The sequence below is a fragment of the Schistocerca nitens genome, chromosome 2 (assembly GCF_023898315.1).
Source record: "Schistocerca nitens isolate TAMUIC-IGC-003100 chromosome 2, iqSchNite1.1, whole genome shotgun sequence".
In the NCBI taxonomy this organism is placed as follows: domain Eukaryota; kingdom Metazoa; phylum Arthropoda; class Insecta; order Orthoptera; family Acrididae; genus Schistocerca; species Schistocerca nitens.
The window spans coordinates 185166594-185193268 of NC_064615.1; the positions used below are offsets into that span (position 1 = coordinate 185166594).

The 26675-nt window shown below is 43.1% G+C and overlaps 1 protein-coding gene across 1 annotated transcript in view; it reads left to right on the forward strand.

Annotated features, from left to right (window-relative positions):
• The window catches only part of LOC126234906 (voltage-dependent T-type calcium channel subunit alpha-1G), a 790867-nt gene that overhangs the window by 41256 nt on the left and 722936 nt on the right, over positions 1-26675 (forward strand). Inside the window, exon 3 of the mRNA XM_049943646.1 lies at positions 10731-10828. Within this exon, the coding sequence (XP_049799603.1) occupies positions 10731-10828 (98 nt within the window). The remainder of the gene's footprint in view (positions 1-10730; positions 10829-26675) is intronic.

The window sequence follows — 26675 nt, forward strand, 5'->3', positions numbered from 1 at the left end:
TAGGGCAATGCTCAGATGTCTGTTTTTATTATCACGTGCAGAATTTCATCAAAAAATCTTTAAAAGTGCTCTTATCTCATCTAGAGAAAAATAGAAATCCTATCCTGAGAAGACTGTATCGTAATAAATTCATTGTCAATATTTTGTGAAAGGATGTGGTTTGCTGCGACACTGTGGGACAAGAAAGAATCTTTTCTGAAGGCAAGCCAACTTTGTTTCTCTACGGAAACTTTAAAGTCACCATTTCATTATAAAAATTTGTCGTTTATAATGTGCGCAAGATCCCAATAAAATTTTTACGATGAATATCCCCACAGGATAAACTGTTAAATAATAAAAGAATCTACTTTTATTTATGAAATTCTCTTTTATGCCTTACAATCGCTTCCTCGTAATTTATTTGCAATCACAAATTTTCATTGACCTTTTCTTTTCCTGCCTTTTATTAAAATACCAATAGACAGAATATACTAACCAATATTTTGGTTTACCTGCATTATAATTAACGTAAAAATTGAAAATGAAAAAAATGTTTACACATAGGGACTCGATCCCGCTACCTTCGGAGTACCAGTGTACCCTCTTTCCGCTGCGCCAGCCTCTCCCTGCCTGCAATGCTCACACAAATGGCTCATATGTCTCCCGTCCGACCCAAAAATGCTGTTTTCTTCTAAATTTTTGACCATCTGGAGCTCCCACTTCAGTTGCTTTCATTTTTGGTCAAGCCCTGCGTATACCATAAAGCTGGACGAAATCGATGATGATGATTAGACGCAGTGTCTTTGTCAGATGAAGAGATTTCTATAAGAGAGGGATTTTTCGAGGGCAGCATCAAACCAATAAACAGATTGTTGAACACAATATCTTCAACTTGTGCGAGTTCTTTCACCTGCGGATCTTCAACCGCAGCACTGATTTTACTGTTGGCTGAATATCGAATTGTTAAACCATCATTCGTATCTTCAGCCACGTTTAGAGACGAGCCAATATTGACAGAAGATGAAATAGTAAACAGTCACAGCAAATTTGTCAGTGGATGAAACTCGTCATGATGACATTGAAATGATACCGGCAGGAGTTGATAATTAATATGTGAGCTAGAACTGTAGATGACTGGTAGGGCCGTATTTTCACGCAGCGCAGTAAAGGTACATATTGTCTACTATTCTCCGAGACGCGCTATACATAATATATTCCTAATATATTCCGAGCCACAGCACATAAAAACAGGTTTTTTTCCTGCGCTCATACCTCGGGTTCTATTGGTGACACAAAGGTAGGGTCAAGTATTTTGGATAGTCCTTGTGGTATCCTGCAACACAGGGTCAAAGTAAAAATACTGCATACTTCCTCCAGCGTACACAAATGGAACACATTGGTTGGTTCTTTTTGTATTTGATGTGGTCTAGATGGGCCTCAAGGGGCTTATGGAGTCATTTCTAGATCGTGGAAGGTACTTTAGAAAAACCCCCAAAAAAGTTTTTCAGCCATTTTTTCGGACCAAAACCGAGCCGCAGACCCCAAGACAGCTATGCACAGCAAGTGGCTGAAATTTTTGTTATATATTCCCACGATCCCGCTCTGTAACAGCCTTGAAACTTTTTTCGATATGTTACTAGTTTCCGAGATACAGGATACACACGGAAAATGCAAACGTAAAAATCCGATGTGAGCGGAAACGTAGTTTATAAAGTGACGGAGCGCGGAGAAAGATGCTATAAATTGTCTCCATTTTCACCTGGGGACCCCTTGTTGCACTTAAAATCCAGTCTAAGACGAGAAATTAGTTTTGCGTTTTCTGTTCCACATAAGTAAACTTGTAAGTTCCCCAATATGTGTTTCTGTATGAAATTTAGCCGGCCGCTGTGGCCGGGCGGGTCTACTTGCGTCAGTTTAAAACCGCGCTGCTGCTACGGTCGCAGGTTCGAATCCTGTGTGTGATGTCCTTAGGTTAGTTAGGTTTAAGTAGTTCTAAGTCTAGAGGACTGATAACCTCAGACGTTATTCGCAGGTTCGAATCCTGTGTGTGATGTCCTTAGGTTACTTAGGTTTAAGTAGTTCTAAGTCTAGAGGACTGATAACCTCAGACGTTAGTGCTTATAGCCATTTTGTATGAAATTTACCTCCCACTGTACCAAAGGTCTACGTATTACCAAAACTATGGATCCACAAACTGTTATTCAACTTAAACTCATGTGCTAACCTTTGACTAAACAGAACCTAATTTGAACTGAACTGTAGTTGGTCTGAATACCATTTGTCTTTATATTAAATGCGCAACTGAAGAAAAACAATTATCTGACCCTTATCAAAATATCCTCTTACCTCGCGGTTTGACAACATTGTTGCAGATTTCTCGAAAGCACAACAGCAAACAGCAATCAGGCAGCGGATAAGCTAGATTTCTACTTTTAAGTAAAATTTCCAAACTATATACAAACTGCTGCATACCACATGGTTCAATCTACATCTACATCTACATCTACATCTACATGGATACTCTGCAAATCACATTTAAGTGCCTAGCAGAGGTTTCATCGAACCACCTTCACAGTTCTCTATTATTCCAATCTCGTATAGCCCGCGGAAAGAATGAACACATATATCTTTCCGTACGAGCTCTGATTTTCCTTATTTTATCTAGGTGATCGTTCCTCCCTATGTAGGTCGGTGTCAACAAAATATTTTTGCATTCAGAGAAGAAAGTTGGTGATTGGAATTTGGTCAGAAGATTTCGTCGCAACGAAAAACGCCTTTCTTTTAATGATGTCCAGCCCAAATCCTGTATCATTTCTGTGACACTCTCTCCTATATTTCGCAATAATACAAAACGTGCTGCCTTTGTTTGGACTTTTTCGATGTATTCCGTCAGTCCTATCTGGTAAGGATCCCACACCGCGCAGCAGTATTCTAAAAGAGGACGGACAAGCGTAGCGTAGGCAGTCTCCTTCGTAGATCTGTTACATTGTCTAAGTGTCCTGCCAATAAAACGCAGTCTTTGGTTACCCTACCACACAACATTTCCTACGTGTTCCTTCCAATTTAAGTTGTTCGTAATTGTAATACCCAAGTATTTAGTTTAATTTATGACTTTTAGATTAGACTGATTTATAGTGTAACCGACGTTTAACCACATCCTTTTAGCAGTCATGTGGATGACTTCACACTTTTCGTTATTTAGGGTCAACAGCCACTATTCGCACCATTCAGATATCTTTTCTAAATCGTTTTGCAGTTTGTTTTGATCTTCTGATGACTTTATTAGTCGATAAACGACAGCGTCATCTGGAAACAACCGAAGGCGGCTGCTCAGATTGTCTCCAAAATCGTTAATATAGATAAGGAACAGTAAAGGGCCTATAACACCACCCTGGGGAACGCCAGAAATCACATCTGTTTTACTCGATGACTTTCCGTCAGTTACTACGAATTGTGACCTCTCTGACAGGAAATCACAAATCCAGTCACATAACTGAGACGATATTCCATAAGCACGGAATTTCACTACGAGCCGCTTATGTGGTACAGTGTCAAAAGCCTTCTGGAAATCCAGGAATACGGAATCGATCTGAAATCCCTTGTCAATAGCACTCACCACTTCATGTGAATAAACCCATGTTCTAAACCTATGTTGAATGTGTGTCAATAGACCGTTTCCTTCGAGGTAATTCATAATGTTCCAGCACAATATATCTTCTAAAACCCTACTGCATATCGACGTTAACGATATGGGCCTGTAATTTAATGGATTACTCCCACTACGTTTCTTGAATATTGGTGTGACCTGTGCAACTTTCCAGTCTTTAGGTACGGATCTATCGTCGAGCGAACGGTTGTATATAATTGTTAAGTATGGAGCTAATGCATCAGCATACTCAGAAAGGAACCCAATTGGGATACAGTCTGGACCAGAAGACTTGCTTTTATTGAGTGATTTAAGTTGCTTCACTACTCCGAGGATATTTACTTCTATGTTACTCATGTTGGCAGCTGTTCTCAATTCGAATTCTGGAATATTTACTTCGTCTTCTTTTGTGAAGGCATTTCTGAAGGCTGTGTTGAGTAACTCTGCTTTGGCAGCACTGTCTTCGATAGTATCTCCATTGCTATCGCGCAGAGGAGGCATAAGACCAGAATCTCTTTGGATTTTCTGCCAGGTTTCGAGACAAAGTTTCGTTGTGGAAACTTTTATAGGCATCTCGCATTGAAGTCCGCACTAAATTACGAGCTTCTGCAAAAGATCGCCATGTTTGTTTCGTTGTTTCTGCAACAGTGTTCTAACCCGTTTTGTGTACCAAGGAGGATTAGTGGTAATGCGTGATGATACACATTCTTTTAAACGTGGGATGGGGAGAGTAACTTTTGGTATGAAATAACATTTCAAGACAACGACTTTAGAATGAAGTACGTATTCAAAGAAACAGAGTAAAACTTAGCGTGATCTTCACACATAACACTGGTCTGAACAATACTAAGCTTACCGAAGAGAACAGTGATTTAAAAAGGGTAAATTTAAACAGAAAATTTCTGTATAAACCGAACATTTTAGGCAGTTGACTTATAAATGTATGATTCAGGGATGTGGGGTGGTCTTTGTCTTAGCTCTGAGCAATTGAAAATTATAAATCAGCTGACATTAATCATCCCAACAAACTAGCTGCGCGGTCTATCACCTACAACTGTTCAACTAAAAACGTATCAGACTGCGCAGAGGCAAAAACTGTGCCACAACAAGGCCAAGGGTTGTTTAACAGTAACATAGCTTGCTCTCCCCCTGAAGTGCATATCGATAACTTACAAAAATCAGTACGACATTCCTGCGTTACAAACTATCTAAATTTTACTCACCATCACATTTCTTTTCATATGATTTGTATTCCTGCTGCAGCAGAAAAAAGAGGGGATCCAGCAGAAAAAAATCCGAATATGTCCCTGTTTATTTAAAAGACTCTGACTGAAAAATGGGGTACCAGGCTGCCTCATCCCACCTTCCTCAGCACCTTTAAAATTTTTCCGAAAAATTGTGGCATGAGAATATATTCTCGCTTTTTTATGCTGAGAGAGGAGACAGTGGCAGTGGCAAATAGACTTAAAAGTAATAAATACTGGAAGGTAGTAGACAGTTGTCGGTTTATAGAAACAGCGAAGGAGACAATGGCAGCGCGAGAGAAAGAGAGGGACACAGTGACGGTGGAACATTATTGACAATGACAGAAAAGTGTTAAGAAAAGAGGCAAGGAGACATTCCCTGGGGATTAGGGGTTTGGGAAGGAGGGGGAGAGGAGGAAAGGCAAAGATAAAGTGGAAGTGGGTGAGATACAGAGTATACGACAGTGAAAACGGGGAAGAAGAACAGTGAGAAGAGGCAGCAGCAATAGGAAGGAAGTAATGAGATACTAACAGTAAGAGAGAGCAAAAGGAAGACAGTGACAGCGAGAGGAGATTGAATAGTAGGACAGAACGAAGGAGGCTGTGGGTGTGATACAAGGAAGTTTGAGGTGAGTTAAGTGTTAAAAAGGTGCGAGTATGTTTTTGGGAAAATTTTGGAAGATGCAGAAGAAAGTAGAATGAGGCAGCTGGTAGCTCTCTTCCGGTCCGAGTCTTTTAAATTAACAGGTACACAATCGCATTTTTTTGGGATCTGACAGAAACACTTTTCAGCTGGTTAATGAATGACCAGGAAGTTACTACACTTTTCTTACTATAAATTGTGTTACTATAGACTGTATAAAGCTTTTCCATTCAGGAACTGCTGTCATTTGTACAGTGCGCTTTGGAACCACTGTCTAAGGCTGTACTGAGATTACTGGCACGGTAGCTCAGCGTATTCGGTCAGAGGGCTGGCCGCCATCTGTAATAAAAAAAGCTGAGTGAAATATTCAACGATGAATTTAAAGTAGTGTCATGTAATGTCCGCTCAGACCAAATGATGAGAACAATGATGAACAAAAATAAAAAAGGTAGATACACAGGTTCCCGTTAGATCACCACCGATAAGCACTGTCGTGTGTGGCCAATTCTTGAATGGGTGACTGTCCGGGTGATGTTAACAAATTTTCCTTTACAGCAGAAAGAGTGGGAGGGGTGGTGGCGTAAAGTCCACGATCGCCAGTCTTCGTGCCAGTGTCCTAGATTCAGTTCCAAATCTCTCCGCAGAGTCTCACGAAGTGAGGGAATCCAACACTTTTGATTGTTATCCACCTGTCGTATGAGGTGTTATGCTTGACGGGACTCTCTGTGCTCTTTGAGAAGAGAAAGCTATGTGCCAGCCAAGTATTCCATCGTCTCCCTTCTCTCATCATGTCGAATACTACACACACACACACACACACTACAGTCATATAAACTTAACAGACACACTCACATACAGCTCTCATACTTCGCTAACAAGTTATGCCTGCGGCCGCGTAGCGTAGGGAAAATCTTTCCAGTTAAGGCGGCAGAACCTACCCTTCGCGATCTCCCTGAAGTTCTTGATATAAAAATTAACTTTAGTGAAGCCACTTTTCACACATCCACAGTATATCTTCCAAGGAGGGTGCCAATATATCTCTACATCTACATCTACATTTATACTCCGCAAGCCACCCAAAGGTGTGTGGCGGAGGGCACTTTACGTGCCACTGTCATTACCTCCCTTTCCTATTCCAGTCGCGTATGGTTCGCGGGAAGAACGACTGCCGGAAAGCCCCCGTGTGCGCTCGAATCTCTCTAATTTTACATTCGTGATCTCCTCGGGAGGTATAAGTACGGGGAAGCAATATATTCGATACCTCATCCAGAAACGCACCCTCTCGAAACCTGGACAGCAAGCTACACCGCGATGCAGAGCGCCTCTCTTGCAGAGTCTGCCACTTTGCTAAACGTCTCCGTAACGCTATCACGCTAACCAAATAACCCTGTGACGAAACGCGCCGCTCTTCTCTGGATCTTCTCTATCTCTTCTGTCAACCCGACCTGGTACGGATCCCACACTGATGAGCAATACTCAAGTATAGATCGAACGAGTGTTTTGTAAGCCACCTACTTTGTTGATGGACTACATTTTCTAAGGACTCTCCCAATGAATCGCAACCTGGCAGCCGGCCGGAGTGGCCGAGCGGTTCTAGGAACTTCAGTCTGGAACCGCGCGACTGTAACGGTCGCAGGTTCGAATCCTGAATCGGGCATGGGTGTGTGTGACGTCCTTATGTTAGTTAGGTGTAAGTAGTTCTAAGTTCTAGGGGACTGATGACCTCAGATGTTAAGTCCCATAGTGCTCAGAGCCATTTGAACCATTTGAATTTCAACTTGGTACCCGCCTTACCAACAATTAATTTTATATGACCATTCCACGTACTCCCACATATTTTACAGAAGTAACTGCTACCAGCGTTTGTTCTGCTAGCATATAATCATACAATAAAGGATCCTTCTTTCTATCTATTCGCAATACATTACATTTGTCTATGTTAAGGGTCAGTTGCCACTCCCTGCACCAAGTGCCTATCCGCTGCAGATCTTCTCTGTATACTACAGCATCATCCGCGAAAAGCCGCATGGAACTTCCGACATTATCTACTAGGTCATTTACATTTATTGTGAAAAGCAATGGTCCCATAACACTCCCATGTGGTACGCCAGAGGTTACTTTAACGTCTTTAGACGTCTCTCCATTGAGACCAACATGCTGTGTTCTCTTTGCTAAAAACTCTTCAATCCAGCCACACAGCTGGTCTGATATTGTGTAGGCTCTTACTTTGTTTATCTCCTGGAATAGGATTTTCGTTTTCAGGTCTAGAACAGTAATCTGCTGTAATGCATTGCTTGACTTATGTTGAAATATCTCCATAACTCCTAGATGAACATTTAAGCATCTTCAGATATCGGGAGAGCTGAGGCTGGGGTAACGCATATGATACCCTTATGAAATCGCCGTTTTCGACAGCATACTGATAGCAGGTTACACATGAGACAGGCTCTGCAGTATGGTAAACAGCTGACAGCTCCGGCTGTTTATTTATTTTACATAATATCTCACTTGAGGCAACGGCCTTGCCGCAGTGGCTACACCGGTTCCCGTGAGATCACCGAAGTTAAGCGCTGTCGGGCGTGGCCGGCGCTTGGATGGGTCACCATCCTGCCGCCATGTGCTGTTGCCATTTTTCGGGGTGCACTCAGCCTCGTGATGCCAATTGAGGAGCTACTCGACCGATTAGTAGCGGCTTCGGTCAACGAATACCGTCCTAACGGTCGGGAGTGCGGTGTGCTGACCACACGCCCCTCCTTATCCGCATCCTCCTCGGAAGATGACACGGCGGCCGGACGGTCCCGGAAGGGCCACTTGTGGCCTAAAGACGGAGCTAAAGAAAGAAGATAATATCTCACTTAACAACTGAAAATGAGTACTCATTTAATAAACTATAATTAACTCCACCGTATAAACACAAGCTCAGTGAAATATTTTGTCGTCTCACTTAAGAGAACTGCACAGGAAATGCTGGGGAGGTACAGACTGTCTGTAACCTGAAAATCGAGCAGCGCTCACTGTTATATAAGGTAGTCTCTCCCCGAAGAACGCTACAGCCGCCGTACAGGCGGCACTAGCAGTTTAGAACAGTGTGCAGAGATTTATGTAGATTCTGTCCACATTCGTCTCTTGCGTTAGTAACTCATATCTCTATTCAACGTAGTGTTAACGCACTTTGAGGAAAATAAACATCCCCTTGGTATGTCTGCACACTGTATCGGCAGTGATTCATAAGGCCCGAAACGGAGGGTCGATATAGCTTTGTGAAACATCCTGTAGTTGTCCCTTGTGATGTGGTGCGGTAGATAGGTTGGGGAATCACCATTCGCAGACCTGTGATTGGGGGAGCTGCATGACAACATTCCGGCGATACGTCTTCCCTCGCGCTTCTACCCTCCACCCCCGTCCTCTGCACCCTGTTACAGCCCCGAAACCCAATTTCTCAACACGGATCTACTGCCCTCAGAAGTGGTGCACAAATTTAATATTTGTTCTTAACCAATTTCGTTTAGCAATAAGCATTAATTTTATCCTATGAAGACATTATTTTTAATAATCCGCGAGTTTTTTATCCCCTATAACGCGGAAAGTATTAGCCCTACAGTAAATATCAGTAGGCACTTTTCTGCAGGTAATTTAATTTACAAGGGGAGGCCGCCAATTGTGAAATTCAGATTCAATTCATACTGCGCATAATAAAAGCTCATGGCCAGAGGTGTAATGTGGCAAAGCACCAAGATGCACTTCTCAGCCGTTGTCGAGAAAATTGACAGTTAAAAGAAACCGTTGCGGTGAAATACTCTCTACGATTACTAGTTTTCTATAGCGTCGTGGCGCAACGGTAAGCGCTCGGGTTCGTAATCCGGAAGTCGCCGGATCAAATCTCGCGCCATGCAATTTTTTTATTATTAGTTTTTTGTAATATATATATATATATATATATATATACTATTAATGAATTGCTTATGCATGTTGGTGAAGGCGGATCGCTCTCCAATTGTACCGCCTCCATTTTTCCGTTTTTTTAACAGCGTGTACCAAAGCTCTCCCGTCCGCATTGATTTTCGACGATGTTATAAGTTGCGCTAGGGACCGCATCTACCTTCTTTCGAAGTTAGCAGGTAACTACGTTCTTATGCGGCGGCTCGTTTCGGCCCATTCAACATCTGTCCTTCAAGTGTAACGAGCGAGTAACGCAGTTTATATTTCACACCTGCCACAGCAAATTTGTGTTCGTGGGTCCTATTCTAATTCGAACGTTTGACTTACGCTATACGTATTCGTTTCGGAATATCGTTTCTACGTCTTCCGTTAACTATACGTGATTAACATTATGAAGACAATTAATAACATTTGTGAAATACAACTTTGTTTGCGGAAAACATAATGATGTTCAAAGTCGCCAGTTTTACCACGACAAACGACTTTCAACAACTTATTATATGCATAATTGTTGCAACTGATTGCCGGGATATATATATATATATATATATATATATATATATATATATGTGTGTGTGTGTGTGTGTGTGTAAAAGTCCGGCTCGTTCGGCTTTTTCAAGGCATATATATATATATATATATATATATATATATATATATATATATATATATATATATATATATATTTGAATTAGAAAAAACAAATACTAAAAAAAAAATTGCATGGTGCGAGATTCGATCCGGCGACCTGCGGATTACAAACCCGAGCGCTTACCGCTGCGCCACGACGCTGTTGAATATCACTAATCACCGCAACGGTTTCTTTTAACTGTCGATTTTCTCGACAACGGCTGAGAAGTGCATCTTGGTGCTTTGCCACATTACACCTCTGGCCATGAGCTTTTACTATGCGCAGTATGAATCGAATCTGAATTTCACAATTGGCGGCCTCCCCTTGTTAGTTCAATATTGTACTCGGAAACATTTTCACTTGAAGCCGCGGATTTCGATTTATTCGCAATGAAAGTAACCTTTAAACTCCGCCACCCCAATGCTTGCTCCCCGCCAGTGAGGATTTTTAGTATGTTGTTCACGACACTCCCCATGATAGCACAAAAATCTGCAACTACACGATTCTTTTCCTCTAATTTTTCTTTGTTGACTGGACTGCTAGTCGAATCAGACAGGTCAGTTTGCTCTAGGTCATTCGTAATCCTCCTTCCTGCCAAAAACGCAGAGACAGGTACTTAGGGCACTTTGCTTGTCTTGTTTGTTCCAGGGCACTGGAGTACTGCCTGAACGTGGAGAACATGAACCTGTCCGCCATCCGAACCATTCGCGTGCTGCGACCTCTGCGCGCTATCAACAGGATACCAAGTGAGTTCTACTCCGTCACTTTACGCCGCACTCGACGACACTATTGTTTATTTTAAGAAACTTTATAACGCATAATCATTTTATTTTAAAACATGTATAATACCCAGAGAAAGACCTAGTGCAGGGGTCTCCAAACTTTTTAATCCGCGAGCCACATTGACTCCTCCACGAAGTCATAAGGGCCAAGATCTACCTAGTGGGATTAAAGCAACCTAGCACTCCATGATCACCGTAATGTAAGGCTAAAGGAAAGATGAAATAGCAAAAATCTAAGGTTGTGGGAACAGCTAGCACTGAAACGAGCTACGATTTTTATTTAATTACATAATTTTGATTGGTGGACGTACCTGACCGAAATTCTGGCGTATTTTATTCTGGCGAATTTCACCGACAAAAAAGTATGACACTGCACATTCTGTATGTATTTTACGACGTAATCAAAAGAAAGTGAAACCTCGCTTAAGCAGCATCTTCCATAATGATTGATTACTAAGGCTAGTCGCCGAAGTGGCGTCCATTTGAAAGACTTGCACCAGACTCGTGAGTAGAATAAAATGCTCGAATAAGCTTTTGACGTGAACTTCTTCTCATTTTTATTTTAAACTACAAACAGAACATGAGTTTTTGCACCTCTCTTTGGTTTTTCCGTTTCTTTTCACAGTTTATTGTTGACCTCAATGGTTGAGTTACTTCTTCAGTTTTACCGGCATGAGTAATGTAAACCTGCAGGTTGAAGGTAAGTAAGGGCAAGATTTGGGCAACTATATGTCTGATATGGTTGCATACCATACTTATTGTGATCAAAATAACACAAACTGCTATTGTGCTAGTCTGTTAACCGTTCTTTTTTTTTTTTTTCACTATCTCACGGAGCATGGTCTGTTTATTGTGGATAGCCACAAGTTTAACCATGACCTTCCGCTTTGTAAAGATAGAGCTCCGACAATGTCGCGATATATTGGTCGCGATAGGCCTCGAAAATCAATTGTTGCTAGTATAGGTACCACCTCAAATATTTGGCGGGCGGGATACCGGGGCTGTCCGGCCAGTTAACGTGGGCCGGTTTGCCGGTCCTCGCGGGCCGGTTTCGGCCCGCGGGCCGTAGTTTGGAGACCCCTGATCTAGTGTAAGGTAACGAAAATAAAACTTTCGGTTATCCCCAATCCAAAAACGATTTCTTCTCTTAAATGGCGCATCCCAGAATAGTGGCAGATTAGTCGAAACTTTCAACTTTCTCTAACACTGATTTCGATAACCCTGACAGTTTTATTCCAGTTCTAGGTGCTACAACAATAACCGAATACTGCTTTTGTTATTCACTTTTTTGCAAGTTTTTAGCCATTATGGAATTCCTTATTGGACGACGATGTAAATAAAAATAGTAAATGAATCCGGGAGCAAGATTCTGCACTCAACGCCCTTGAGGCTGTAATATAGGTTTTTCTCACGATGATATACTCTGCTTTCTCAGCATCATCTCCTGTCTGTCTACCCTTCGCGGTGTTGTAAAAACTGCAATGTTAAAATATTAGATCTATAGTAAAATGTAGGATAAAAGTGGGTGACGTTTGATACTAGATCATAGCCTGCTCCATCATCATTATCTTCATTTTTCTAACACCGCTTTATGATATCTCGACTGGAATACTCTCCTTCAAATTCCGAAGGTGGCAATGGTAAAATAAAGGGAGCGAAAGGTTATTTACAATTTGTACAGAAACCATATGGCAGTTATAAGAGTCGAGGGACATGAAACAGAAGCAATGGTTGGGTAGGGAGTGAGACAGGGTTGTAGCCTATCCCCGATGTTATTCAATCTGTATATTGAGCAAGCAGTAAAGGAAACGAAAGAAAAGTTCGGAGTAGGAATTAAAATCCATGGAGAAGAAATAAAAACTTTGAGGTTCGCCGATGACATTGTAATTCTGTCAGAGACAGCAAAGGACCTCAAAGAGCAGCTGAACGGAATGGACAGTGTCTTGAAAGGAGGATATAAGATGGACATCAACAAAAGCAAAACGAGGATAATGGAAAGTAGTCGAATTAAATCGGGTGATGCTGAGGGAATTAGATTAGGAAATGAGACGCTTAAAGTAACAAATGAGTTTTGCTATTTGGGGCGCAAAATAACATGATGGTCGAAGTAGAGAGGATATCAAATGTAGACTGGCAATGGAAAGGAAAACGTTACTGAAGAAGAGAAATTTGTTAATATCGAGTATAGATTTAAGTTCAAAAAATGTTCAAATGTGTGTGAAATCTTATGGGACTTAACTGCTGCCGACCGAAGTGGCCGTGCGGTTAAAGGCGCTGCAGTCTGGAACCGCAAGACCGCTACGGTCGCAGGTTCGAATCCTGCCTCGGGCATGGATGTTTGTGATGTCCTTAGGTTAGTTAGGTTTAACTAGTTCTACGTTCTAGGGGACTAATGACCTCAGCAGTTGAGTCCCATAGTGCTCAGAGCCATTTGAACCATTTGAACTTAACTGCTAAGGTCACCAGTCCCTAAGCTTACACACTACTTAACCTAAATTATCCGAAGGACAAACACACACACCCATGCCCGAGAGAGGACTCGAACCTCCGCCGGGACCTGCCGCACAGTCCATGACTGCAGCGCCAGAGACCGCGCGGCTAATCCCGCGCGGCTAGATTTAAGTGTCAGGAAGCCATTTCTGAAAGTATTTGTGTGGAGTGTAGCCATGTATGAAAGTGAAACATGGACGATAAATAGTTTAAACAAGAAGAGAATAGAAGCTTTCGAAATGTGGTGCTACAGATGAATGCTGAAGATTAAATGAGTAGATCACATAACTAATGAGGAGGTATTGAATAGAATTGGAGAGAAGAGATGTTTGTGGCACAACTTGACTAGAAAAAGGGATCGGTTGGTAGGGCACATTCTGAGGCATCAAAGGATCACACCAATTTAGTATTGAAGGGCAGCGTGGAGTGTAAATATCGAAGAGGGAGACCATGAGATGAATACACTAAACACATTCAGAAGCAGGTAGGTTCAGTAGGTATTGGGAGATGAAGAAGCTTGCACAGGATAGAGTAGCATGGAGAGCTGCATCAAACCAGTCTCTGGACTGAAGACCACAACAAAAACATCGATTATTAAAGCAAACTTGATCGCGACAGCTAGCAACAAATTATTTGATCCTAACCTAAACTGATATTACGTAATTGCTATTTTTATGCATAATACTTGTTGATAACAACAGCACACCATAGCTAACTGCTTCCTGATTTCAAGATACCGTTCAGTGCTACCGAAATTATGTGAGAAGTCTGTATTTCGAATATTGTAACCAGCTAAACCTTCGTCACGCGATATTTTGCTACCATGAACTGATGATCTATAACAACTAAAGATCATAATAAGACATTCATTTGGCCAGTTCCAAATATTGTTTCACGTATCAACGAAAGAGTCATGATGCAATATTGAAATTGAACTACACAACTATTTTTAAAGGTAGCGGTCACTTAACTGATGTTACAGAACAAAAGGTCACGTTTTATACATATCACTATAAACCGAGTGCGTCAGCTGAACTGATAGTAACGCAATATCAGTAAAAAATATTAAGTTCTCCAGAACTTCTGCAATATTACAGACTCGCAAAATCTAATACCAGTTTTGAACTTGGCCCAAAAATTCCTTCAAGATAAGACATTTAAAGCGTCATTTTACAATCCTTTTAATTTCGTAAAAATTATGTAAGTTTTATTTTACTAAGAAGTCAGAACGTGCTGTGGAAGGAATAATAAACTTAAATATTGTTTCTAGCTCATTAATATGCATTTCGGTTAATTTATGAGACAAAATATAAACTCATTTACGTAAAAAGTGGTAGTAAAATATTTCTAGCCATCAGACAGCTTAATTTTACTAGGAATTATATATTTATATTTCGTTTTCGTTGCATCACCTCCTGCAAACGGGTAGGGAGAGGGGAGCTTGTATAAAGATTTTTAAGAGACTCCAAAGGCAGTTCTGAATTAGGTAAAACTGAGATAGGTCGCTAGACTTCCAGTACATTATTTTGTACGACTGCCTACCAAAGTTAGGTTGACAACACTGGAAACACTTGGTTGATGCTTGCAGTTATTGTGAAATCTGCTTGTGATCTGTGCTTACCTAATAAATGTAATGGAGACATGTTTCGTCTTTGATTGGTGCATCGAACACAGTGACTAGCACAAGTGAACACTGGGACCAGACTTCTGGAATGGACTGCAGTCGGTTTCGTTAATTCAGCATGTTAAAATATCCTCAAGCTAGATTTGTGGCCCAGAATTTAACTGTTCATTGTCATCGACTTTAGAAAACGCCATAATGTTTCAAACCAGCTACTATCAGTTAAGTTCCAGCGTGCTAAGAGGGCTGAAACTGTCCTGTCGATTGGTGAGCTTATCAAACTTTCCTTTTCCTCCATTAAAAAACGTGAAAATGTTATTAAGCTATTTTTATGATTACCGTAATACACTCTAAAACAAAACAAAAATACAAAAAACAATGCACCACGAAGGAGTTATCTGAACGGGACGGAAACCGTTAGGTTTGACGTACATGTACACACAAACGAATGATAACAGTCTCAGAAGAATTGGATGATTTATTAAAGAGAAACAGCTTCACGAACGCGTTGGTCCACCTCTAGCCATTACGCGAGCAGTTGTCTGGCTTGGCATTGATTGATAGAGTTCTTTGATGTCCTCGTGAGGGATATCATGTCCAATTCTGTCCAATTAGAGAGATCATCAACAACCAGAACTTGTTGGAGGGCTCAGCTCATAATGTTCCAAATGTTCTGAATTTGGGAGAGATCAGGTGACCTTGCTGGCCAAGGTACGGTTTGTCTAGCACGACGACAAGGAGTAGAAACTTTCGCCGTGTGTGGGCGTGCATTATCTTCCTGAAATGTAGGTACAGGCAGACGTGGCTTGCCATGAAGAGCAACTAAACGGGGCGCAGAAAATAGTCGAAGTATTGCTGTAAGGGTGTCGCAGATGAAAACCAAAGAGGTCCTGCTATGAAATGAAATGGCACCCCAGACCATTCCCCCAGGGGGGTCACAAGTCTTTCGTGAGTATGTGGTAGGCTGCCATGGAGTCCCAGCCTTTGCACCATTACTTTCTTTCCGTACTGTACACTTATATTTCCACTATCCCTTTCTCCTCTGTCTCTCCATCGGATGGCTTTCTTGGTGCTGACTTTGCTTGGACCTAGTTTCTGACTGAGACTCGAATTCCCACTTCCGACGTTTTCTACAGCTTTTCATTAAATACACTCCTGGAAATTGAAATAAGAACACCGTGAATTCATTGTCCCAGGAAGGGGAAACTTTATTGACACATTCCTGGGGTCAGATACATCACATGATCACACTGACAGAACCACAGGCACATAGACACAGGCAACAGAGCATGCACAATGTCGGCACTAGTACAGTGTATATCCACCTTTCGCAGCAACGCAGGCTGCTATTCTCCCATGGAGACGATCGTAGAGATGCTGGATGTAGTCCTGTGGAACGGCTTGCCATGCCATTTCCACCTGGCGCCTCAGTTGGACCAGCGTTCGTGCTGGACGTGCAGACCGCGTGAGACGACGCTTCATCCAGTCCCAAACATGCTCAATGGGGGACAGATCCGGAGATCTTGCTGGCCAGGGTAGTTGACTTACACCTTCTAGAGCACGTTGGGTGGCACGGGATACATGCGGACGTGCATTGTCCTGTTGGAACAGCAAGTTCCCTTGCCGGTCTAGGAATGGTAGAACGATGGGTTCGATGACGGTTTGGATGTACCGTGCACTATTCAGTGTCCCCTCGACGATCACCAGTGGTGTACGGCCAGTGTAGGAGATCGCTCCCCACACCACGATGCCGGGTGTTGGCCCTGTGTGCCTCGGTCGTATGCAGTCCTGATTGTGGCGCTCACCTGCACGGCGCCAAACACGCATACGACCATCATTGGCACCACGGCAGAAGCGACTCTCATCGCTGAAGACGACACGTCTCCATTCGTCCCTCCATTCACGCCTGTCGCGACACCACTGGAGGCGGGCTGCAAGATGTTGGGGCGTGAGCGGAAGACGGCCTAACGGTGTGCGGGACCGTAGCCCAGCTTCATGGAGACGGTTGCGAATGGTCCTCGCCGATACCCCAGGAGCAACAGTGTCCCTAATTTGCTGGGAAGTGGCGGTGCGGTCCCCTACGGCACTGCGTAGGATCCTACGGCCTTGGCGTGCATCCGCGCGTCGCTGCGGTCCGGTCCCAGGTCGACGGGCACGTGCACCTTCCGCCGACCACTGGCGACAACATCGATGTACTGTGGAGACCTCACGCCCCACGTGCTGAGCAATTCGGCGGTACGTCCACCCGGCCTCCCGCATGCCCACTATACGCCCTCGCTCAAAGTCCGTCAACTGCACATACGGTTCACGTCCACGCTGTCGCGGCATGCTACCAGTGTTAAAGACTGCGATGGAGCTCCGTATGCCACGGCAAACTGTCTGACACTGACGGCGGCGGTGCACAAATGCTGCGCAGCTAGCGCCATTCGACGGCCAACACCGCGGTTCCTGGTGTGTCCGCTGTGCCGTGCGTGTGATCATTGCTTGTACAGCCCTCTCGCAGTGTCCGGAGCAAGTATGGTGGGTCTGACACACCGGTGTCAATGTGTTCTTTTTTCCATTTCCAGGAGTGTAGATACATGGTCCCCATCGTTCGGTTTGACCTGCCACCAATTTTCAAAATTCCAGAAGTGCTGATCGTACAGGGAATGTGCCCAATGCCGTGTGCACCTTTCGACATTTGCACCCTTCCCTTTAATAAACCCAACATGGTAGCCATCCCATTGTGGGTGGGTCATCGAGCACCTGCAAGGTGGTAGCCCTATGACGAAGCAAGTATCGCACTGAAGTTAAAATCTTCTGGGTTATTAGGCCGCGCTATATTTCTTCTAAAATGATCGACGTTTCGGCCCCTCTGCTGGGATCTTCCTCAGGATCAGTAGTAGTGGGAAGATCCTCAGGAAGATCCCAGCAGTGGGGTCGAAATGTCGATCATTTTAGAAGGAATATGATGCGGCCTAATAACCCAGACGATTTTAACTTCAGTGACAACGGCCCCGAAAGCCTGCAGACTTGAATAAGTATCGCACTGTTGGTGCCTGAGTTGAAAACTCGCCATGTAGGCGAAGGAGTATATGCCCATCGTCACCGGGGCTCGGGGATTCCAAGCAACGGACTACTGGCCAGGTAGCCATTGCTGAGGCTGGGTGGCGCCCATGCGCCGGCCGCTGTGGCCGAGGTGTTCTAGGCGCTTCATTCAGGAACCGCGCTGCTGCTACAGTCCCAAGTTCGAATCCTACGTCGGGCATGGATGTGTGTGATGTCCTTAGGTTAGTTAGATTTAAGTAATTCTAAGTCTAGGAGACTGATGACCTCAGGTGTTAAGTGCCATAATGCTTAGAAACATTTGAACCCTTTTTTGTGTCGCCCACGGGGAGAGCCCTCCTTCGGAGTTGGTGGCACAGTGGCGGATGAAGTTATGCCCCAGCAGTATCTGTGGTAGAAAAGTCCTCCTTTTAATGCAAAGGGATATGACTAAAATGTTCCCTTCCATGGCGGCAGTGTGGGAGGAACGTAGGGCTAAGCGGCAAGCATACAAATACTCCCCCCCCCCCCCCCCCCCCAATAGTTAGTTTGCACAAGAACTGATGGGGATTTCTTCTTGGCAACAAAGCCCTTATTCTTTTTGGAGAACTTACATGACAAGTTTGGGGAAGTGATAGCCATCTCTAAAATGAAAAACGGATCAATTTTGATCCAAATAGCGTCCTCTGCCCAGTCACGGGCGCTGCTCGCTTGTAACAACCTGGGTGACATACCTGTGACCGTCAGTCCCCATAATCAGTGTATGTATTGTAAAAGTAAGTGTACAATGTGCGTGCCGCTAAAACCTAGAAACGAGTCCCGGTGCGTTAAACGGAATTATATGGTGTGGTAGCCCTCTATCCCCTTCAATGAAGAAGGGTCCCGTTTTTACCTGCAGGGAGTGTTTTTGAAGATATAAGGGCTGAGAAGTTCCCCTCTAGAAATTCTAGAACCTTTCAAAACATGTGAGAGTATTCTAGAACATTCCAGAACATTCGAGAGCATTCCTCACCACTCCAGAATGTTCGGGAATTTTCCACAATGATCCAGGATGTTCTGGAATGTTTGGGAATAGTCTGAAATATTCGGTAAGATTCCACAATTTTCTGGAACATCTCTGAAGTTCCCAGATCATTGTGGAACATTTCATAACACTCTCGACTGTTGTGGAATGTTCTGGAAGGTTGTGGACAATTCGAAGCCTTCTGGTACGTTCTGGAATTCGCCATTTGGAGAGGGGGGGGGGGGGAGCAATTTGGTAGGAGTACATAAAGCAAGACCCGTCTTGGGTTCGAAAGCGTTTATTATCAGTGACGAAGGGAGGAACCGAAAAATAGACGAGTGAGTGAATAAAAACAGAGAAGAGCGAGTGGTCAAAGTGGTATAATAATAATATCGTGTGACGAGGGCCTCCCGTCGGGTAGACCGTTCGCCTGGTGCAAGTCTTTCGATTTGACGCCACTTAGGCGACTTGCGCGTCGATGGGGATGAAATGATGATGATTAGGACAACACAATACCCAGTCCCTGAGCGGAGAAACTCTCTGGCCCAGCCGGGAATCGAATCCGAGCCCTTAGAATTGACAGTCTGTCGCGCTGACCACTCAGCTACCAGGGGCGAACGTCAAAGTGGTGCAATGGACTGCATATAAACCAAAAAAAGTGTGAAAAGCATGTTAAGTGTACTTAGTGTATTTTTTAATAAAAACAATGAAAAAACGAAACAGACGAAATGCGCGAAGCATGTTTAAGTTCCCGACGAACGACAAGGACCACCATGAGAAGCAGAGAAACCGAAGAACAAGGAAATGATCGGATTGAAGAGTCAAGAATTGCGACGCAATCTTGTAATATACGATTGCGAACTCAAACCAGCCATGAAAATATGAAAATATCACCCTGCAAGAGGCGCGGGCGAAGACAAGTAAATAGTACAACCTAACAAATGAAGCATTCCATTATGACCCGATGAAAGAATATAACAAGGACAAACACGTCATAATCATAAAAATGGAAAACATCTGTCAATTTTGCAATGCGAAAAACCAGGATTTGGTTGCATGAATGGAAAAATTCCATTACCACCACTAGAAACACCTCCACAGGAATTTTTACATTAAATGACCAGAAAAACTAGTAATCAAAACACCTTCAGAATATAAAAGTGTGCCGGCCGCGGTGGTCTCGCGGTTCTAGGCGCGCAGTCCGGAACCGTGCGACTGCTACGGTTGCAGGTTCGAATCCTGCCTCGGGCATGGATGTTTGTGATGTCCTTAGGTTAGTTAGGTTTAAGTAGTTCTAAGTTCTAGGGGACTAATGACCACAGCAGTTGAGTCCCATAGTGCTCAGAGCCATTTGAACCATTTGAATATAAAAGTGTACAGCGCATACTTTCAAATGACTTGTCACGATCAACACTAACAGGGATGAAATACATTTTTTTTCATCCAAGGACAAATCTATCACAACATGGGGTCATTACTACCACTAAGCAACGAACACCATAAATTTCTGCAAGCATATTTCATCGGAAATGAAGAAACAGAAATTGATCAACGATGCACAAATATCAGTGGAATTAGAGGAGAAGAAGTCCCAGATGTACAGAGACTCTTACACAAATACGATCAATTGATTCATATATTCAAAACACCACTAGACCGAATGATTTCTGATGGCTATAAAGTTATAATTCGAGCCGACAAAAGACCACCTGGAGAACACGAACGTCTGTTTAATGCACCACAGACAGACGAAGCCCCCATCGTAATTGTTGACCATGAAAATACAAGCCGTGACGTAAATGTACAACGAAGAAGAGAAGGACTACAACGCACTGCAGAGACACGCCGTTCATATGATTTCCTCCGGGATCTGCTAATATTTCTGCACGGAAAGGACGGATATCATTTTAATGTAAAACAAATCCAACCTGAACCAGGCGTAGAAACAAACAAAATGTCACTTCCACGGAATTCTATGCTTACCGCTTAATGATCAGAGACAATAAAACATACAATCATATTCTCAACGCTCGCCGTTTATTCCAACAATTCCTGGAAGATATATATGCAAAAACAGAAGCGGAACGGATGATTTACATGAGACTGAATCAGATAAAACTACGCACGGAAGAATACATCCACCTTCGAGACGCAATCATAAATGACGGAAACACTGATGACATTGGAACAATGGTAATCTTACCCTCATCATACATAGGAAGTCCGAGACACAAGCACGAATACATTGAAGATACTATACCTGCATAAGAAAATATGGACGACCTGACCTCTTCATAACGTTCACATGCAACACCTCGTGGCCAGAAATCAAAGAATAACTAAGATATGGACAAGCGCCCATGCATCGGCAAGACATAACAGCCCGAGTTTTCCGACAAAAACAAATGATATTTATTGAATTCATCACAAAAGCACCATACCTTTCATTGCTGGATGTACATGATCGAATGGAAAAACCGAGGACTACGTCACACAATGCCGTATGGCCACACGACAGAATTCATCTCAAGGATATCGATAAAATCATCCAAGCTGAATTTAAGAATCCCCAAGAAGATCTGGAACTGTGCGACGCAGTAGTGAAAAGCATGATTCACGGACCATGCGGCCTTTAAACCCGTTTCGCCATGAGTGATGCAAAATGTACAAAAAAAATGCCACAAACCGTTCTTGGAGACGCTCAAACCGGTGTTGATGGCTGTCACAAGAACAGAATACGATCTCCCAGAAAAGGTGGCTTCACAACAAAAATACGAATACGAGGTAGCGACGAACTGTAAATAGATAATCAATGGAAAGTACCATATGACACACTACTTTCCACAATGTTCCAAACACAGATAAACGTAGAATACTGCAGTTCAAATATGTCTGTATGTATGTGACATGGCAGTATTTCATTTAGCCAAAGGCAGCGAAAAAAAAACAATAAAAGACGGCGAGATGATGTACCATATTACCATATGGGAAGATAACGTAACAGCAAAGAAGAAGAGTGGCAGGTTTTCAGTTTTCCCGTACACGAACGGGAACCGGCTGTACAACATCTAGCTCTAGATTTGGAGAATGGACAGAGAGTTTACTTCACAAAAGACACCCCCAGCGAGACTGCAAGTGAAACGCCTCGGAAAACAATATTAACAGATTTTTACCAACAGTGATAAATGGAGCCATTAGCGAAAACACTACTAATGTCGACGTCCCTACCTAAGATCTATTACATGTGAAACACAACAAGAAAAATATTTCAAAGACGAAAACATCTGCTTTCCCTGAAGACCTACATATGTGTTAATTATTAGTTAATTTCTTGGAAATTCATTCAAATAATGTCGATATTTCGTTAGAAATTATGGAAACAATAGAAGAAATGGGATATAATTGACGATTCCATAAACTGGGGTTCGAACGATGATTGTCTTGCTAATTAAAGTTCGTAACAAGAACGCATTACCTCCATAACCCTAAGAAAACATGTATGGTAACAGCTATCAGTGTTAAAGAAAAGATTATACATTATTTGGTCAAACGAAGAAGGGACAAAACACTTAAAGTTAAGCAATGGGAATTGTACAAAAGGAACAAACATTTACAAGAAGTACGAAATGCACGCCAAAATGAAACTCGCTAAATTGTGAAAGAAAAACTATCTGAAAGATATAGAACTGCTCGTGAGAATCAATGCACCTCTACCGAAAGAGATCTACGTGACATGGCCCTCTGAACTGCAAATGAGATTAACATTACAGATTTCCTGGTTTCTTCGACCTAGTTCAACAGACCCAGGAAATAATACGAAAAAGGAAGTCGCAAAATTACGGAGTTTTCTTGAAGTAAACGTGCAGAGGAGGTGTGATTAAAGGTAATACTTTAAAGAAATTCGTCACTGACGTAAAGATTAAGCTTCTTGTTATACCCTAAGATGCAGTGTATAAAGCCAATCAGTCCGGTTTCGTGCAAGAACTGCGTGTAAACTACATTTTATCATTTCGAGTGAAAGAACTACAGAGTCGCTTCTTCCGTCGATGAATGCTATAACACATTCCTATACAACAACACCAGTGAACGTGTCAGTGGATTATTGTTTCGCCAGTTTTATTCCTGTCTTCAGGAACCTCAAGGCAAATTAGAGTCAACAATTTAAAAAAAGTAATGTTTACTCGCAAAACTATTTCAAACGACGTAGCAGAATCTGGAAATATGGAAGAGAGTACTTTTCAGTGCTACATACTGAACCTCATCTTAGCATTTACAACAAGTAACGCATTGCTTTTCTTGGACTCTTGGCCTACACATAACATCACATCTGTCTTTAGGAGGGCGAAAAGATTCAGCCTCTCAATGAAGAACTTTTTCAGCACTGTAAAGCATTTTTCAGAAAATTGTCAAACACCAGAATTTTTTATAACTTGTGGTCATTTCAGGCTTGTCAGCGGAACAGTGTTCTTAAACTTCAGTCACTTATGGGTTGTCAGTTTGCATCAACAGCTTTTAAGGATATGATGAATTACGCAGCACAGTATACGAAAAAACGCCCATAGGCATTTCTTACTACAACCCAGTTTTGTCTAAATAAAACTAGTAATTACTGTGACGTGCTTAAATCATAAATCCTTCCTTTCCCAGAAGTGTATGGTGGAAAGAAAATGTTTTCTTCCCCGTCAAATAGACACTGCGCATTTTTGTAACGACTACTGGAAATAATCAAGAAAGTGTTTCATTGTTAGTAAAATTTACATTATTCAACACTATCATAAGAGAAGGGCTACAGAAATTCTTAGAAAATATTTTATATCAACATACTGATGTTCCGATCGATAGACGTCGTCTGTAATTTAACATCATACATTGCCTTCATGTTCTTTCCTCTGCTAGTCACTTGTATAACAATTACATCTGCAACAGTTCAGCTGCCGATATGAACTGCAATTTATTCAAAAAATTAAAGATTTGAGACATTTTATTGGGTTTAAGTGTTCAAAATTCCCGTGTGTACACTTTGCACTTCGAGGTACGCGGCACTAAGTTCCCTTGTCATGGCTGCGTCTATTTGTTCGCAGAGTCGCGCGCCAGGCAGGAAGAGTTATGCAAACCGCTGTTATAAGCCGTTCTTGTGCTACAAAAATGAGTCGGCTTGTACAGTTTCCTAGTACGTGCATAGTCTAAAAAAAATGTCACCTTCAGCATGCTTATTCAGGCACTTATGTCAGAACTACACTCCTGGAAATGGAAAAAAGAACACATTGACACCGGTGTGTCAGACCCACCATACTTGCTCCGGACACTGCGAGAGGGCTGTACAAGCAATGATCACACGCACGGCACAGCGGACACACCAGGAACCGCGGTGTTGGCCGTCGAATGGCGCTAGCTGCGCAGCATTTGTGCACCGCCGCCGTCAGTGTCAGACAGTTTGCCGTGGCATACGGAGCTCCATCGCAGTCTTTAACACTGGTAGCATGCCGCGACAGCGTGGACGTGAACCGTATGTGCAGTTGACGGACTTTGAGCGAGGGCGTATAGTGGGCATGCGGGAGGCCGGGTGGATGTACCGCCGAATTGCTCAACACGTGGGGCGTGAGGTCTCCACAGTACATCGATGTTGTCGCCAGTGGTCGGCGGAAGGTGCACGTGCCCATCGACCTGGGACCGGACCGCAGCGACGCACGGATGCACGCCAAGACCGTATGATCCTACGCAGTGCCGTAGGGGACCGCACCGCCACTTCCCAGCAAATTAGGGACACTGTTGCTCCTGGGGTATCGGCGAGGACCATTCGCAACCGTCTCCATGAAGCTGGGCTACGGTCCCGCACACCGTTAGGCCGTCTTCCGCTCACGCCCCAACATCGTGCAGCCCGCCTCCAGTGGTGTAGCGACAGGCGTGAATGGAGGGACGAATGGAGACGTGTCGTCTTCAGCGATGAGAGTCGCTTCTGCCGTGGTGCCAATGATGGTCGTATGCGTGTTTGGCGCCGTGCAGGTGAGCGCCACAATCAGGACTGCATACGACCGAGGCACACAGGGCCAACACCCGGCATCATGGTGTGGGGAGCGATCTCCTACACTGGCCGTACACCACTGGTGATCGTCGAGGGGACACTGAATAGTGCACGGTACATCCAAACCGTCATCGAACCCATCGTTCTACCATTCCTAGACCGGCAAGGGAACTTGCTGTTCCAACAGGACAATGCACGTCCGCATGTATCCCGTGCCACCCAACGTGCTCTAGAAGGTGTAAGTCAACTACCCTGGCCAGCAAGATCTCCGGATCTGTCCCCCATTGAGCATGTTTGGGACTGGATGAAGCGTCGTCTCACGCGGTCTGCACGTCCAGCACGAACGCTGGTCCAACTGAGGCGCCAGGTGGAAATGGCATGGCAAGCCGTTCCACAGGACTACATCCAGCATCTCTACGATCGTCTCCATGGGAGAATAGCAGCGTGCATTGCTGCGAAAGGTGGATATACACTGTACTAGTGCCGACATTGTGCATGCTCTGTTGCCTATGTGCCTGTGGTTCTGTCAGTGTGATCATGTGATGTATCTGACCCCAGGAATGTGTCAATAAAGTTTCCCCTTCCTGGGACAATGAATTCACGGTGTTCTTATTTCAATTTCCAGGAGTGTATATTCCAGTTTATTAATTGCAGCTTACTTTTTTCACCATTCTTCTGCAAACGTTATTGAACTGTACAAAAATTTTAAAAAATAGTCTAAAAGAAAAGCAAATTGCATTCCTTCCTCAACGGGATATGACATGCCTAGATGATTTTCAGTATAACCGTTCCTGGGATTATGAAACAACACCGAAACAAAAAATCTTGCAAAAAGACGGTATTTGTCTACTTATTTTATTATTCTTCATGGACAGGAGAACAGAATTTGAAATTATATGCTGATGTGAATCGATGGTGTATCAAGTATTCTGCCGCTGAACTTGGTACTTTAATCTCATACGTCTGCCACAAGGATTTCGAAAAGTTTCATATCATTCATTTCCCGCTAGAAGAAACGAACAAGTGTCTTGTTATAGCCAGCTAAGCGAATTTACCTCACAAGCTCTTCGTGCAGAAGCGTTCGGAAGAAATTCCTAGATACGGAGTCTTAGATGCTTCAGCAATGGAGTAATTGGCGCGTTTGCAGGATAATCATGTCCTCGAGAGGAAGTCACTCAGTGACGCCTGCGAAAGTAAATAAATAAACATGATGAAAGTTAGGTTCTGCAAGAGATTCCGCGCGCAGAAAAGATTAGGAAAAGAACAGTCCTTACAACTCTGTGCAGAAAACGTAGCTACTAATGAAAGGAAAAATCTGACTTTTTAAATACAGCGACCGAAGATGTCGTCCGGCTCCGGAATTTTCTCGGTATGGTTGGAATCGAGATTTTTGTCATGAAAAGGAAGGTAATACATGAACTAGCAAACAATATTTGAGTACTTTAAAAGATCGCCAGAAATAAATTAAGATGAAGAATGAAATGATACATGAATATACGCATTCTCATATTGAGTAAAAAATGTTCATTAATAAAAGTGATATTGATAATTATAAATTCTGTACCATTTAGTTGATTTCAACGATGTATAATGAAACTCCAACCGTTCTCATTACAGATACAGTTAGTCACAAATACAGACAGGCTGTGAA